General features: G+C 55.9%; 6 protein-coding genes across 6 annotated transcripts; 5 read left to right on the top strand and 1 right to left on the bottom strand.

Annotated features, from left to right (window-relative positions):
- Positions 1–433: 433 nt before the first annotated feature.
- On the top strand, positions 434–2,376 carry VTJ04DRAFT_3169 (uncharacterized protein; the record flags this gene model as incomplete). The annotated part of the gene is made up of 2 exons (XM_069361039.1): positions 434–632; positions 695–2,376. 2 exons carry the CDS (start codon positions 434–436, stop codon positions 2,374–2,376), a joined length of 1,881 nt encoding a protein of 626 aa, XP_069221690.1.
- Positions 2,377–2,959: 583 nt separating this feature from the next.
- On the top strand, positions 2,960–4,220 carry VTJ04DRAFT_3168 (uncharacterized protein; the record flags this gene model as incomplete). The annotated part of the gene is made up of 4 exons (XM_069361038.1): positions 2,960–3,208; positions 3,278–3,411; positions 3,485–3,603; positions 3,706–4,220. The coding sequence occupies 4 exons, from the start codon at positions 2,960–2,962 to the stop codon at positions 4,218–4,220; spliced, it is 1,017 nt and encodes a 338-aa protein (XP_069221689.1).
- A 486-nt stretch (positions 4,221–4,706) lies between these two features.
- VTJ04DRAFT_3167 (uncharacterized protein) lies at positions 4,707–5,624 on the top strand (the record flags this gene model as incomplete). Its single annotated transcript, XM_069361037.1, has 1 exon — positions 4,707–5,624. The coding sequence occupies one exon, from the start codon at positions 4,707–4,709 to the stop codon at positions 5,622–5,624; it is 918 nt and encodes a 305-aa protein (XP_069221688.1).
- Positions 5,625–5,975: 351 nt separating this feature from the next.
- Positions 5,976–7,757, top strand: VTJ04DRAFT_3166 (uncharacterized protein; the record flags this gene model as incomplete). The annotated part of the gene is made up of 1 exon (XM_069361036.1): positions 5,976–7,757. The coding sequence occupies one exon, from the start codon at positions 5,976–5,978 to the stop codon at positions 7,755–7,757; it is 1,782 nt and encodes a 593-aa protein (XP_069221687.1).
- Positions 7,758–8,854: 1,097 nt separating this feature from the next.
- On the top strand, positions 8,855–9,525 carry VTJ04DRAFT_3165 (uncharacterized protein; the record flags this gene model as incomplete). Its single annotated transcript, XM_069361035.1, has 2 exons — positions 8,855–9,320; positions 9,377–9,525. 2 exons carry the CDS (start codon positions 8,855–8,857, stop codon positions 9,523–9,525), a joined length of 615 nt encoding a protein of 204 aa, XP_069221686.1.
- Positions 9,526–9,783: 258 nt separating this feature from the next.
- VTJ04DRAFT_3164 (uncharacterized protein) lies at positions 9,784–12,410 on the bottom strand (the record flags this gene model as incomplete). The annotated part of the gene is made up of 5 exons (XM_069361034.1): positions 9,784–10,202; positions 10,266–10,718; positions 10,782–11,621; positions 11,799–11,891; positions 12,347–12,410. 5 exons carry the CDS (start codon positions 12,408–12,410, stop codon positions 9,784–9,786), a joined length of 1,869 nt encoding a protein of 622 aa, XP_069221685.1.
- Positions 12,411–16,745: the final 4,335 nt, after the last annotated feature.

The following is a 16,745-nucleotide window of genomic DNA, read 5'->3' as shown; positions in this document are numbered from 1 at the left end:
CGATGGGCTGAAGTAAGGCCGAGTCGCGTCATTCAGGCGCTGGAAGAAAAAAGGAAACGCGAAGTCGATTTTGGAGGCTGCAAAAACGCACAGACCACATCGGGAACGCATGCCAAGCTTTGACGGACCCAGAGAAGTGTGGGTCCCAGGCCAGGGGGCTTGGGGTGCCGAAAAGTGGGGCCGGACACCGCAACGGCCGGACGGCCAGCAGCTCCAGCAGCTTGGACCCGACAGCCAGCGGTGGCAGCATGGAACTCACGGCTTGGAACTGCATCAGGTCCACACTGACAACTCCAATCAACAAACCATCACAACCAGCGGTGTAATTCTAGAGTGACATGACGGCATGCTAAACACCAACGTGCCATGAGACCGGCATTATAATTTATAATTGAATACTTTCCTTCTCTTCCCTTTCTCGTTGATCTCCGCCATGGCCGTCCCCGACCACGATCCCGTTGATGCCGCCAACCCAGCACCTGCTGCACCAGACGCATTCCTCGAGGAGTCCTACCTGACTTACATCGTGCCCTTTGCGACCCGCTTCGATCCCCGAAAGGCGTTCCGGCAGGTCCCGGGCTCGGTGGAGCGCAGCATCTCGGCCGTCGAGCAACGTGACCAGCTGTTCTTTGGTATGGAGGTTCGCGCGCTGCTCCCGCCCGTCTGCCCCGGTTTGCTCATACCCGCTTCGCAGACGAGACCGTCGATGTATACCTGATCCTCCGCGCCCCCTACTACGACGAGCCTGTCCTTCGCGGCCACCTGGGCCGTCTTGTCCTCACACTTGACACCCATGTCATTAACGCCCCTGCCGCCGACCGCGATACCCCTCCTGCCTCCGAACTAGTTCACGATGCGCTCATCGAAAATCCCGAGGATGCCATTGTGCTGTCCGACGAGGGCACTGAAGGGCCGCCGAGCCATGTCTATGCCGTATGGAAGGTGCCCGTTTTTCTCGCCCGTCCGAGAATGCGCCTGCAAATGCCGACCGTCGTCTTTTCAGGGGCAGCAAGCTTGCGGATCGGTTCCGCTACAAATGACCTGGCCAGCGCGCGAGAGACCGGATACATGCAGAGCTGCGTCCCTTCCACCATGAACCTTTTGGAATCGTTTGCCAATGATCCGTCGCTCGGTGGTGTCGCGCCTCGCTTGTCAGCTCAGAGGGTGTCGAAGGTGGCCCCTTTGACAAAGCCCAAGGACGAACTCCGCCGCATCAACGGACGAGAGTCTCTCAGGCTGAATATCTGCCCCGTGCTGCACACCCGGGTCCGCTTCTCACGGCCAAATACTGCGCCCCCGAGCCCGTCCATGATTGCCGTTCTTGAGGTCGACTTCACGCCCTTCTTTGACTGCGAGGCAGCACTGGACAAGGTCTCCCTCGAGGTCACTGATGGCGTCGTGGAGGACCTCAACACCCAAGACGGTATGAGACTTCCTCTCAGCTGCGTCGCCCATGACCATCTGACCTTCCTCTACAAACTGGCCCCTCAAAAACGGGACGTCGCACCCAAGAACATGACGCGTGAACTCACCATCACCCTCGAGGTCGTCGTACTCGTGCGTCCCGAAAATGAACCCAACCCGTGCACACCACGCCTCATCATGACCTGGCCCACCCCAGTTGACTTCACCCCTCCCGTCAACCCGGGCTTTGGGCAGCTCAAAAGCGCACCCATCCAGCGCTCGCACCGGCCAAGCCAGCTGTCCATCAGCGGCGGAGTGCACTCGCAGCCGCTGGTTTCCCCCTCCGTTATTCACCCCGACGCGCTCCCTGCTCTCGAAGCAGCCACGGCCCCAGCGCCCGCCGCTTCTGTCCCTGATTTCGGCGTCACCGTTACCTTCACCGGCCCGCCAGGGCCCGTGACTCTCGGCGAGGAATTCACTTGGTCCGTCTTCGTCGTTAACCGGAGCAAAGCAGGAGACGTGATGCCTCCGCCGCCTTCCGCCCCTGCCTCAGTGCTGGCGCATCATGCTGCCATGACAGCCGCAAGGAAATTGATGATCGTCCCCATCCCCCGCCGACGCCGCCATGGACCGGATATGCGGCCGGTGCGGTACTCGACGGCCATCCCTATCACCACCACTGTGTCCTCGGGCGGCGGTCGACGAGACCCGCTCGTGGCCGATGCGGTGCTGGATGAGTCGGACGTGCACGCCGTCCAGCGCGCGTCGGCGCCAGACTGCCCGGATCTGGTTTGCCTGTCGGCGGATGTGAGGGTTGGGCCGCTGGCGCCGGGAGCTTGTGCGACTGCCGAGTTGAGATTTGTAGCCCTGAAAGAGGGTGTGGTAGGGTTGGAGGCGGTGAGGGTGGTGGATTTGGGGAGTCAGGAGCATGTGGATGTTAGGGAGTTACCATTGGTGGTTGTGAAGAAATAAAGTGATCCGAGGGGCACAAGTGGGGGAGATGGGATAACACTCTTGGTGGGGTGATTGGGTGTTGTTGAGCATAGGGTTGGTCGGTCATGGAGTGAAATCTAGACGAAAGGATGCTACAGAGTAATTCCTTTCTGGCATAGAAATAAACCGGTATACCCCAATGCGCTCCTCGGTTTTCAATGAAGTGTCAAGCTAGTTTTGGGGAGTGATGCTGTCCAAAATCATCAGTTTGCTCTCACAAATGCATGCTTTAAGGTTGGGATGTGTAAGAGGCTTGGGTACGGAGTACTTACACCCCTGGCAGGCACTTAACGCGTCGAGTGGCCGCGACGCGCCACAGCCAATTCTTTGACGTCGCTTCTCCACAACCGCCAATCTACCCAAAACCAACCTCGAAGCTGACCGCAGACCGACATCACGTCGCCCATTGGGACTGCATTACCGACTATACCACTACCAGACCGAACTATAAACCCTAAATCGCACTCGGTATAGGTTGTACTCGAGCAGGTCTCGAAGTGCCGAACCAGACAGACACCAAGTCCAACGTCCTCCCTCAACCTCCCTTACAACCATCATCACCATGCCGTCGCGGAAAAGTGACGCTCGCAGGAGCGACGTGTCAACCGCTCGCTTTGTGCTAGCCGACGACGACAACTCCATGGCGACCGACCCGCCTGCTCCAGCACCAGCTCCAGCAGCAGCCACCAAGGCAGCGCCAGAACCCGCAGCCCAAGGGACAACACAACAGTCAGGAGAAAAGAAAGAAAAGGAAAAAGAGAAGGACAAGGACGGGCCACGGGAGAAGGAGAAGGATACAGTCACGATTGAGGTGCGCATCACTACCAACATCTACTCTGGGGAATCCACTTCCTCCTCGAGACTAACACACGCCACACAGGACCTCGCCCTACCCAAGTCCATCATCACCCGTTTAGCCAAGGGCGTTCTGCCGCAGAATACCCAGATCCAAGCCAATGCCATTCTGGCGTTAACCAAGAGTGCCACGGTGTTTGTGAACCACCTGGCAAATGCGTACGAAGCCCCTCCAGAGTGGATATATATATATTTGAAAGAGAGAGCCCAGAGAATCTAACAAGCAGCGCAGAGCAAATGAGTTCACCGTCAATGGGGGCAAAAAGACCATCATGCCCTCCGACGTCTTCAACGCGCTCGATAGCATCGAGTTCGGCTTCATGAGGGAGCGTGTTGAAGCCGAATTCAAGAGTATGATTCCCTCAGACCACCCTGTCTTACTCAACCCGCGCGGGTTTCTCCAACCAAGCCAACTCAAACTCACTAACTAACCCTGCCCTTTCCCCTGTCCAGAATTCCACGAAATCCAATCCTCCAAACGCTCCACCTACCGCAAAAAAGTCGCCGCCGCCAAAAAGGCCGCCAAAGCGGGCGAGGCGGGCCAGTCTGCTGATGCCGACACATCCATGGTCAGCACCGGCGCCGGCGATGACTCCACCGTTGCTGGCGACGTAACAGCTGCGTCCGCGACAACAAGCTCGGCCAAGAGCGGGACAGCAGCTGCGCGGTCTGGTGGTTCCTCCTCCTCGGCGGCAGGAAGGGCGGCCAAGAAAGCTAGGCTGAACCCGGCGGATGAGGACGGGTCGAAGATGCAGGTGGATGGGGAGGAAGGGGATGGGGAGGAGGTGATTTCGGATGCGGAGACTGTCCCGGAGGAGGAGGAAGAAGAAGAGGAAGAGGAAGATGGTGATGAGGAAGAGGAGGAGGAAGAGGAGGATGAGGAGGAGGATAATGAGGAGAGGGATGAGCTGGAGGAGAGGGAAGAGAGAGAGGATGAGGATGAGGCGTTGGATGAGGATAGTGATTAAGGGGTGGGCTGGCTCAAAGAGATCGGCTGGTTCAAGGTTGCGGGCTGTCCAAGGCGCATGGGGTTTCGAGGTTCAGGGGCAAAGGCGGCTGTCGCGGGAATAACGCCCCGGATGAGCAGCCGCACAAGGAGCAGCCGCACAAGCCGCAGCAGCACTTTGACAGGACTCAGCCGCGGAGTTGCTTTATTGGGCGTGTTCTTCGGTCAATGTACACACATTTCATGTGTTATGGGTGTGAATGGTTTTCTTCCCCTTCTTAGTTCACCACAACCGTCGATCGTGAGACTGAAGCTATTCCCACCACCACAGAATTCCCGACACCCCCTTTCATATCTGACTGTCTGCCGCACTCCAGACTAACATCACGATTGATCCGACGTTCTCCTCGGTTTTTTCGTCCCAACTCTCGACGTCGAACTCTTATTCCGCCTCCGTATGAGCATCTTTCCCGACGAACATCCAATTGTCGATGTTTTGTCAGTTAAGATGACTCCCCGAAACTCTTACCTCGAGTACAAGCGGGACACAAGCAAGATCCTTTACTGGATCATCCACACGTCCAACAGCATCATCAAGGCGATGCCGGAGGTCGAAACTGGCGACGGTGACGAAGGAGCGCTCAAGGTGAACACCACGGGCCAAATCACCGTAGACAACCTGGTGTCCCTGTCTCGTCTGATCGCTAAGCATGTGGGCAAGGCCCCCTCGGTGATCTTGAACCTCTTTCGGTCCGTCATCCACGCCAGGACCACCACCCATGAGGCCTTCCAGAAACTCGAGGCGGAAAACCCAGACCCAAGGATCGCAAAGAGCAATGAAACGCACAAATATTTCATTGATGCCCTCACCGACGCGTTCCATGCTCTGGGGGGCAAGGATTGGGAGGCCAGTCTCTCCAAGGACAGTATCAAAGCCAACGTGGATGATGCGATCGAGGTCAAGGATGACATTGATCGTCTGCTCTTGTCCAACAGATTCGGCGCTCTCGACCTAGGCCAGACAGCCGACGATTCCGATGAGGAGAACTCGGATAGAGAGGCTGGGAACACAAATCCTAGGAGATGCCAGCAGCCCAGGCCCGGAAGGGGGAAGAAGAAGCGCAAGCAAGGGAAGAAGTCCAAGAAACGACAATCCGGATCAGGCGCCAAGGTATCCGAACTGGACGGCATTCCTCTCGAGCGCTACCGCCTTATCCAAGACACCGATGGAATCCAAGCCGATTATTTGATGGCCATTGAGTCCCTCATCTCGAGCTGGATCGATTTAAGGGTGTATCTACAAGGACTGTGGCATGAATGTGCCACCGCAGGGTTAAACACGGCCGTGGCTGGGACCGTCGCCCAGGCTGCCATCTCCATGATCAAGAGGGAGGCGACGGATATATTTCTCGACTTTCCCGATTAGGATACCTACGAGACTATTGTGAGCACTATCATACGTTTGAATGCCAACAAACCTACCTTTACCCTGGGCATCTACAATCTGAGCCCGGACGGCACGGCCATCTTCGCGGAATCGAAAGACATCGATATCCAGGAGCAGCTCATGATTCATACATATCACAGCCTTGTGGACTTCATCACAGACTTCCGGAAAACGAGGTCCGGAAAACCGACAAAACGTATGCTCACCGAGATCCGTGATTGGGACCCCAATTTCGACATCTAGAAAGCCAACAAGGACGAGCGACTACGCTGGCGGCGCTCTTACATTATCAATTGGCTCTACGATTTGGTCAACCTTGTATGGACCTCAATGGCTCAGAGCAAAGTTGTGAACGTTGAGGAAGTTGGTTTGGAAACTATCAACTGGTCGACCAACGGGCCATGGATGCAGGAACTGAAGCTCTTCGGGCTCGCCGAGTTCGCAGGGTTTGTCACCACCTTAGCGATGCGGAAACAGGGGAGCGATATCCAAAAACACATTCTCCCGCACCATATTTTCGAACTCCAGTGTATCATCGATAGCATGACGGCTTCCATGGGCTGGCTCATCAGTCCCTTCCATGGCCATGTTCTGGAGCCCTGTGGCTTCCGTCCTCTCAGGGATACGGAACTGTTCCTGGGCGTTGATACGGAGGTTTTCATCTTCGGCCACAGGATCAGGCTTCCAAACCGCGATCCTCACGGGTTCCTAAACTCTGCACACATCCTCGGGGCATTGCTCATGGAAGAGGCGCAGAATTCCATCCATCACCGACTGCATGAAACAACACTTGAGACGCTCCAGTCCCTAAGCTCCTTATTCACGACCTCTCTCGGAACGTCTATGTTCATGAAAGGCTTGAAGACTATGCCGACGTCTCGCTTCTCCAACACCGATGCAAATGGTCTCTGGGAGTATTCGCCGTTTCTGTGCGGCGTAGGCCTTGCGGAAGCCCTCGAGGCTGCGTACCTCACCGGTATGTATGTCTGGGAGCACACCATCGAGCCCATCTCGATCATGCATTTATTCAACATGCTTTGCAAGAAGGGCTACCTCGATAGGTCCAGAATGGTGGTCTATGATGCTCTGGAGAGATTTTTTGGGTCGGCCTTCTTTGTCAAAGGCCAACCTCCGTCGTCGAACTTTTCTCATGCGTACCTGACCCGTCTCTTCACGATGAAAGAAGCCGCCAAAAAGTTGAACTCACTTCGGCGACAGACAGCCCGAATGACCAAAACCCGCCGTCCAACTGCGGAGGCACAAGGCGATGATCGCTTGTTCAACATCATGCCCACCCTCGTGGCTCTCCGAAAAGCAAGGTGGGACATGGAGGCACTTCCCGTTGCCGACATGACCAGCTCCATCGGCATCTTGCCGCTCCGCCTCTTCGACACAAAGTGTACTCTCGACCCCGAGTCGGGCAAGATCCGCTTCGAAGACACCGAGCTCGTTAGAGAGCTGAGGGCACATGGCATGCCCGATAATTTCATCCTGCAAAACATCCAGATTGGCAGAACTATTGCATCCCACGTTGCACCCCGACCTCTTCCTCTGAAGAAGCTGCCTCCCACGGTCCTCGCCTCCATGGACCTACAAGACAGCGGCGGGAATGACATCCATCGAGCATTCCGGCCACCGGATATCAGACCCTGGCGTGCTTCTGTGAAGAGCAGCTCTCCTGATGCTAACAGCAGGTTCTTGGGGCCGGTACCCCCGCTTCTGGGCGTCACGATCCTCCATTACATCGAAACTGATCTGATGATGGACCTGCACGGCGACCAACGACCCCTGTCCAGCATCAATTATATCTGGATCACATGCATCATGATCTCGGTCTTCAAGGAGATCGAAAAGGAACTCTCCAAGCGTCGCAATCGGCTATATGTGCAGGCGTATGAGGAAGCGGCGGAGGCAGTGAGCGAGGCTCGCTCCTTTCTCACTTTGCTTGCACTCGAGGAGCAAGATGATGAGTGTCTGCGCGTCATGGCCGATCAGTTAACCATGATGTGCCCTTCATTTCAAAGTGCCATTACTGGGAAGGGTTGCGGGGCACTGAGATGGATTATAAGGTCCCAGATGAACGAGATGAGGTTGAAAAAACCTGTTCAGTGATGTAGAATGTTGGGGGGAAGAGGGTTTGTCAGAGACCCTCTATAAAAAAGGACTCTCTTAAACCAGCCTAGCTCTCAGGAGGGAAGAGATGACAAGAATGCAAAGAATCGCTGAATTTGCTGATGAATTGGAAGAAACAAGAGCTACAGAGAGGGAAAAGGAGCCCTTTAAATACACGAGGAGCTCCAGCAGTAGTCGAGGAGCTCCGGTGAACCACCTGGGAGGCCTCAGAGGGCCTCTCATGATACACCTCCTGGTGTTGAACCACCTCCCAACCATAGTCACGTTAACTAAAGATTCTGGAGCCCAGAACTCACGATAATGTTACGGAAAAGGAACTTTATAGGAGACATCAGGGGAAAGGGCTGGAAAGGAGGGATTGGAAGCGGCTCCGTTCAACAGGATTGTACTGACGGGATCGATCTCCTGGGTTGATGTATTCTAGTAATTGTGCTTCTCTTTGTATGGAAAACTATCAACTGCTCGGATATCGAAAGTCTATATCCCAAGACGGTTGAGTGAGTTATTTCGTATCAGAAATATTTCTGGCTTGGCCATCCCGCACATCGCTCGTGCTTCGTACATACCTAGTAATAAGTTGATCGTTAATAATTACCCCGTCGTCCAACCAGCACTGTCGAAATCTATCACCGTGGGATTCTATCCATCGATACTAAACGGTAGTATAATGCCCCAGAGAACAAAGTTTGAGTCTCTGGGGGAAGAGAAGGGCTTGAGAACCTGGCCGATTCCAGTGGGATAAGCTGAGGTCCATATAATAGTTACCTTGGATGCCGTGGTTCAGGTAAACAATCACAGGCAGACAGCAAACAGCCAACAGCCACGCAAACTCTGGTATCCCTGGCGATGGATCAAGAATGATGGGACGGAAACAACACCATCAACATGGACTATTAAACGGCAAACAGATACCAACTTGATCCTAACTACCACACCAGCCCACAAGCAATCAAACTAACTAATCCATCCATAATTACTCGTAATACTTAGACAAAATACCACCCACCAGCGGCCTACATGGCCAAACCAGCATTAACGCGTAATTAAATCGAAGGCAAAAAGATGGTATCTAAGGAATGTCAAGAAACAAACCGAAACCACCTCACTCTCATTTCAACTTCTTCCCCGCGCCCCCCCTCCCTCCACCCCTACCGAAGAATGAGATAGCCAAACCGGAGTCGCTCGGGCGGACTGAACAGGTCGAGACCGGACGAGTAACAAACACAAATCTCACCAACAAGAGATACAACCACTGTCCGACGTTCACGTCAGGTAGAGAAGATATCCAGCATCGCGCTGTAAAACAAAACTTGGGATTCGAGAAAACTTCCACAAACCAACACTTGCTCCCCTGGTCATCTCAACAACATTCTCTTCCACCGAACCAGAAACCCAATCCAATCCTACCCCCAGTCCTACCTGACCTATCCCATTACCGCCCTCCACACCCGCACCCCGTTCGTTCCACCATCCCACCCAACCCGAGGAGCATTCCGCAACCCAACCCGAGAAAGCCCATCATCGTCATCATCAATCTGTCCTGTCCAACCTCAAATGAGAACCCCCAAAGTAGTCAAGGAGATAAATAATCAAGGGAGGGGATAAGAAGGGAGTTAAAAAGTTAAAGAAAACGAAACGAACGAAAGGGGCGTCCCAAAAAGCCAACGACAAAACCGAAAAAGAAGCCATAACAAAACAAATATCAAATCAATTCGGCCCGCCTGCCAGCAGAATCGAAACAACCTAACACGGGGGGTATCAAACGACACGACACAACCACGACCAACCGAGAGCCAAGATACCTAGAGAACCACATGGAGGAGTAGTAGGAGGATGTCTGCCTGGCAGGACAAAGGCCCACGCACGCACACAAACAACCCTGACATAAGCGGACTTCGACATCAACCTCTGAAAAGAAAAAAAAGCCAACCAACACAGCCAACTCATGCGTCTTGACTTCACGCACTCACCACCGCCAGTGCGCGTCCGCAGCGAGCATTCATCCTTACTGAGCCTGATTTGTCCACCACTGCGTCGGAGCCGGCGCCTGCTGCGACCACGCTTGGGTAACAGCCGGAAGCTGCGGGCTTTGATGCATGTATTGCCGCGGGGTTTGGTCGGGCGGGTACATGCCTTGGGCGGTACCGGCCGGCGCACCGGCGTTGGGGGCGTAACCCTGGCCCATGCCGGGCATGGGAGAGTAGGGCATGGTGCCTGCGGTGCCGGGGCCGGTAGAGCTGGTGGAATGGCGCAGACCGGACTGGGTGTTCGCAGGAGACTGCTGTGGATGGTGAGGCGATGGCTGAGACTGCGTGGTGTACGCCGAGTAGCCGTGTTGAGGAGTCTGGGGAGTCGGGGGCCACATCTGGCTGGTGGTGTAGCTGTAGTTCTGGGAGGTGGTCTGCGGGAGGGTGCTTGACGAGCCTGCCGATGCATACGCGGTTGGTCTCGACGTCTTGCCTTGAGATACTGGATTGTGGGCCATACCTCTGAGGGCGTTTTGGCTGGAGGCATTCTGGGCATGGACGGGCTGCGAATAGGGAGCTGCGGGCATCATCATGGGACTCTGGTTCGTAACCATGCTGGGTTGTGGGAGGCCAGGAGTGGTGCTCGGCCCACTGCTTGCAGTTCCAGTATGAGAAACGGTACCGGTGCGGCTGGTCGGGACTGCCGACGAGTCGGCGGAGGTGACAGGCTGGCTCAAATTCGGGGTCGGCGGCTGCTCGTGCGGCTTCCTCCAGATGCTCTGCATATAGTCGTTCCGCATCTCGCGCTGCTGGTTGATGGTCCGGCTGTACTCAGCAGCATGGTGGGCTTGGGCATGCAACTCGGCGATCGGGGTGGGCTGAATCCTGTCCTGGTACGGGGGTCCTGTAATCTCCTGCCGGGGCACGGTCTTGATCAGGGAGAAGTCGCGGCTCCGAGTGCTGTCGTGGTAATCTGATCCTAGTGTTATCAAGGGCATTCTGGCCGAAGTCCCGGACGGTGGTGCCCCAAGCATACCTGGTTGGACGAGTTGTGGCTGGGGCGCACCGCCGAACTGGCCCGGGTTTGTGCTGTAAACAATCTCGCCGTGGGGCGCACCGAGCATTGACGCGTTGTTTGCCGCTTCGGCCTCGGCGCGGGCACGGGAGGCTCCGGGACGCTTTTCACCGGCTGGGTCGGCCTCAGTGAAGCCCTGCTTACGGGCTTTGGACTCCCAGTAGTCATCGCGTACCCGTCTCCCGTTCACGATAACGCGACTGCCGAACTGGCGGAACATACTCCGGGCGGTGACGATGGCGATCTGGCGCGAACGATACGAGAAGGGAAGAATCTCCTGAGCAACGAGGTCATCCTTTTCGGCCTGGCTCGCGATGATCTTGTACAGGGACCGGTTCTTATTAAACAGCAAGTACGAGTCCCGGTAGCCAAGAACGCGGGCGCATTCCGTGGCGAGCATGAAGAGCTTGTCTCCACGGTTCGGAACATGGAAAGTGCGGCAGCGGTACTCGCGGCCACCTGTCAGCTGGCCATTGGGCAGGACCTTCTTCTCACCAGCCTCGTCATGTTCTCGCGGGAGGTACTCGTCGCCGCCAGGGCCCAGTTGGTCCGTGGTATGGTCGCGCACCGTCGGAAGCGCCTTCAGAGTCGACTTGGTTGGCGTCGGCTTGGGCGGTGAGGGTTTGGGAGCGGAATACGTGGTGGTTGGCGTTTGCGCAGGCAAAACCGCGCTCTGGTTCTGTGGAGTCTGCGGTGGCAGGGTCTGGGGGGTAGGTGGTGCCATTGGTACCGCGACGCCGCCGTCGGCTCCGGATGTTCTTGATTTCATGGGTCTTCCGCGTTTCCTCGGCTGGTCGCCTCCTGGACACAGACACAACAGGACATGGTCAGTTCAATTGCCCCTCCAAGTCATACGAAGCGGTGATGGGGTGTGGTTGCACGGCAACTCTGGGAAATGTAACGCCGCGAATGAGGGTCAAAGATGGGAATCGCAGTCACGCGAACCGCTACACAAGAAACAAGGCGAGGACGACGTACCGTCATCAGCCACAGAGCTCGATGGCCCCGCGTTTTCGAAGTCGTCGGGGGTACGGCCGCGCTTGACGCCGCGAGAAACAGAATTTATAGAGTCTAGGCGTAACTGACGTCAGCACGGTCGCGTGCGTCGGAGGAGGACACTGCGCTCAGGGCAAGGCTGGAGGCGCAGTCTGGGGCGCCAGGTCTGCGACAAAACATGATGCGCGCAAGGGGGTATGAGGAAGCGCCGCGTTGTGTCAAGTGTGTAGAAGACGGGTGGGAGCATTGAATAACGATGGGAAAGGGTTCTGAATTATGTGGATGGGAGGGGCAGATCGCAGACTGCGACGCGCCATCTGGGGAGATCGAGGCCTAGGCCGCGGGGTCGGGAGATGGTGAAGGAGGGGAGGAGAAGGGGAAAGATGGTGGTGGGAGGGGAACGCGGCCGGTCTCGCGCATGCGATCGCGAGTCAAAGCGACACAAGCAATCGCGCGACAAAGCAACTCGCAGGGACAAATCGAAAAGAAACCAAGAGGATCAAAACACAAGAGAGCGCAAGGTGACGTACCCGTGTTGAGCGCTGCGGGATTGATTGTTCCACTGTCGGCGCCGTTTGGCTGGGCAGCGTACATGAGGACCGACGACGTTGACCACGCCGTTGGGTCTGCGAAACGACGTGTCTTGATATAATAGTGGTTGGGGCGCGCTGTGGCAGCGGGGACTGGGAGTGGAGGAGGAGCCCTGGAGGGGCGACAAGGGCCAGACAAGGACAGGGAAGCCAGGCACTGCAGAGGCGGACGCAGACGCAGCGCACACGCAGACGCCAGCCGCAAGTCCCAGACAGCAACTAGAAATCGCCCGAGCTTCCAAGGTCCCAGCGATCTGGCGAGGAACCTGGAATGCAGAGGCGCACCGTGCTGCTGTTGCTGTTGATGTTGTTGCTACTGCTGCCGATTGTCTTGGGCCTGGGATGGTTGGGATGGTTGCAGAAAGGAATGTTGCTCTGCGTGCAGCCGGTTTCTGGTTGGCGCAGCGGAAAATCCAGTCCAACGGGCGCGGTGGGCGGTCGGCGGCCTGCCCTTGTTCCCTTGTACCAGAGCGTTGCCTTGCGTGCGGTGGTGCCGGGGGAGGGTTGGTGTTGTTGGACGAACAAAAGAAGAAGGAACGGGATGAGGGTTGGACAAGGTCAAAAAATAGCGATGGAAATAAATCCAGGTCAAATCCAAAATTTTGGAAAAGGAATTTAGATGATGCAGGAGGATGGAAACCACCAAACCTCGCCTCCTTCACCGTCTCTCTTTCTTTCGCAGTCCCGAGTGCGAAAGTGGAAGAGAGCTCTCTGTTGCGACTGCTCTGGCTGCTGCTTCCTGCGCGTCGGGCCATGCCGTTGTTGCCACACCCCCGATCTGGGGAGTGGACCCAGCAAACGATGGACTCCCGGTCTCCCGCGCCTTTCGCTTCGTCCTTCTTGGCTGTTGCAGGGCAGAGCCAATGCGGGGGACTGCGCTAGTCCCGTTTGGGTCACAGCTTGGCGCCTGGGCCGTCAAGAAGCGGGGCAGTGGATCACAGTCAAGCCCGACAACACCCTGGGTGTGAGCATAGCTTCAACGTTCCAGTGAACACGAGAACACAACTTGAAGGAAACGTTGACCAGGACCAGAGGAGCTACGAGAGCACTGATCTGGAGAAGAAAACGCAACCCTGAAGCTCTAAAGCAAATGTCCCCGGCGTCCCATCTGCCTGTCCTGTTCCATCAAGACAAACGAACGCAGGACAACCTGCAGAGCGCGATGAGACGAACCTCGATCGAGTCTTGAGTCGTGCTAGGGAAGGATATCTGAGGTACTGGCCCTTATCTTTCCGGTTGCGGGGATCTCATGTCAACGACCAAGTGAGGGGCAGTCGCCCGTTACGGAGAGTATCCAAATGCATCAACTACTCCCTAGGTATGATTCCCGAGATTCAAGAGACCCAACAATAAGCTCCTGTGACGAGAGAGAGATTTCAGGCAAGTTCCATTGTCAGCGCAACCAACAGACACACGAGGGTGCAGTCCGAGCTCTTTTTGGAGACAAGGCTATTCAAAAGGTTCTTTCTCGGGCTCTTCAACCCTCTCTCTATGCTCACACAGTTCCGCAGTCGCGCCTGTGTAACTTAAGATCAAGACCTCACAGGCTGTCAGGGAAAAATAACCATGTTCGCTCGATCAGCCCTGTCTGTTCTCTCGTACCGAGGTATCCCCGCGCGACTGCTGCGCAGGACCTATGCTTTCGCTCCTATCGGTCGGAGTCAGAGGGATAGACGAATCTGAGTTCGCCTGCGGCTGTACGGATATGGATCTGGAACCCGGACTGACGTACGCACGCGGTTTCTGCCTGTCGCCAAAAGTAGACAACAACAGGATGAGGCATTTGCCCCGGAGATCAACGAACCGCCGCTCTCTTCGCAAGGTGAGCTCCCTCACCTGCGACAGACCATCCATGGACCACTTAGTCGTCCATGTTCACCAGTCACCTGAACTGTCATGTGCCAGCCCATCTAGAAGAGCGAAAAGGTGTTCTGATCCCCCTTCGAGATGCCATCGAAATCCGCGATCCAGCCCACCCACCTGGTCCATGAACTGCTGGTCGGCTCAAACCGAGCAGACACCCCCTCTAACAAACCCCTCTGCGGCTGTGCAGGCAAACGGTCAGAGGTTATCCCGGAGGATGGGGAAGGACAAGGCTGGCAGGCAGAAAAGCCCTCCTCCTCACGGATGCAAAAAGTTGGAGCCACATGCCTTCCCAGCAGCAGCAACCACTGCTGCTGCAACTCGAAGCCCTGTGGTCACATTTGACTGTCCATCCACAGCTTGTCGGCGGCTGCATCCAAAGCACCCAATCAGCGAAGGCTGTCCCGAGAAGGCTGCGACAAGGACTTCCCGATATATACACACCCTCCCTGGAGAGCGGGGGAGAGAGAGGGAGGGGTGTGTGCGTGGGAAACAGACAATCGAGGCCTCACACCGATCTGGAGGGGTAGCGAACAGGGTTGGGGCGGGTGTTTGGTACGATCACCCTCCTCCAGGGCGTTGACGCTATCTTGGTGAATCGTGGGCTTAGGGCTCGAACCGTCAGAAGAAAGCTCCTGTTGGACCGTCTGCTGACCCTCTGTGGGAGACTAAGTACTAGTGCTCCCTATTACAGAGTACGTAGACAGAGGGAACGTTTTGCTCATGGATCCTGGACCCAACCCCGTAGCGTCCTCATAGGTATGCGCGCCGGTCCTCCAAGCAGGAGGCGTGAGGATGAGGTCAGCATGCAGCCGAAGGCCCGAAACAGACATGTCGAAAAGGCTTCGGGTTTGACACCCCGTTCCGGCGAACATGACCATCACATGGAACCCGGTCCATCAACAGATAACCTGTCCGCTTTTCATTAGTTTCTCGAATGTCAGCACCCATCGGTTGTACTTCTCTTGCGGGTTTAACAGCCGTTGAAGCCGCGCATCCCATTTGCTTTTGATGATGATGACGTCCTTGCTATGCCTTGCCTTATCACGCGTCAGGCAAACGCGGGACGCGATATGAAAATTGAAAAGAATGTTTGTTGGTCGTACGTGCGAATCGCAGAACTCGAGCCCCTCCGTTCTCCATCCATGAGCGCACAAGACCCCGTGCCGTTTGTCAGTCCGCCCAATCTTGAGTGCTCGGCCAGGTACCTGTCTCATTGGTCGGATGCTCTTCGGCGATCCGGGAGACAGGATGACGCCACAGCTGAGAGGCTGCTTCGAGTGAAAAAGTGAATGCCCTTCCGCGGGTGGGCGTCGGAAGACGCGGTGGTCGGTCGGTCGGTCGGCTAGCATGACCGCATGGAGACGAACCCGACGCTGCCGGGAGAAACGATGAGTCAAGCGACGTGCGCCGCGCGTGGCTTCTCAAACAACCAACACAGACGCGGAATCCGAGTCTGTAACGAGGGGTCCAGATAAGGTACTCTTCCTATAGTATACATTCCATGATAAGTTCCAGTCTCATACACATGAATAGAAAGTTTCAACGCGGATAGTGGGCGAGACGGGAGGTGGGGCAAAAACCATACTGGCTCCGAAGGTTTGGAAGAGCTTCCGATGCTGTTTACTGGTGTTGCATGCTACTACGGTTCGACCAGAAACTTTGACTCTGGCTGGTATGTTGTTTCTGTCTCTCGTCATCCGAGTACGCATTGTTAGTAAGAATGTGTGGCCGGGTCCAAAAGCTCAGGGTATCATCACGTTAGATGTCGTACACACGCACAGCTCTGTTGATACCGACGTACTGGTAGCAAGACATACCTCTATCTGAAAACGTTGCGGCTTGCGACAGATACCCAGAGGAGCAACTACTTCGCCGTTGACTTAGAGATAGCGAGCGCCAGAGTCAGAGAAACATAGCGCCATGTGACGCGTGGATGCCACGGCGCCGTGTTGACGCCAACCGAAACTTAACATCAAGGAGGGGTCGATGATGATCCTTGGGATGGGGTGGAGAAGCATGTCAATCGGGACTCCCAAGACATATTTTTTGCCAGAACCCAGAATCTGGGGAGGGAACAGGCCAGGAGCAAGGGTGCGTGATGCTCGTGGTGTGCGTGAGAATGCGAGCCGTGGTCATGGGTGTTGTGTTGTGTCGCAGTTCCAGAGAAGGTTCAGGGTGTGTTGCATTTTGTTCGCTGTGGGTGACAGGTGGGGCGCAAAACGAGAAGCGAAAAGCTCGGCCTGGGTTCCATGGGACCAAGGATCATGACCAGGGTACAGGCAAACGAGGATCCATGATTGGGCCTTGAAGCTCTTGGGATCGAAGACTATTGGCCAGACGTTGCAGCCCCCGCTCACCACACGACCCACACCTCATGCACATCATCCATGGAACCACGCCCCTCTTTCGGTGAGCACACTCCCCCCTTGTAAAACTCTTTCCTCCGTCGACAACTGTAACGTCTTGCAAAATC

This window comes from Mycothermus thermophilus (genome assembly GCF_041956435.1).
Source record: "Mycothermus thermophilus strain CBS 625.91 unplaced genomic scaffold VTJ04scaffold_2, whole genome shotgun sequence".
Taxonomy (NCBI): Eukaryota; Fungi; Ascomycota; class Sordariomycetes; order Sordariales; family Chaetomiaceae; genus Mycothermus; species Mycothermus thermophilus.
Note: the sequence above shows the minus strand (reverse complement) of the source record. Positions and strands in the feature narration are given on the sequence as shown.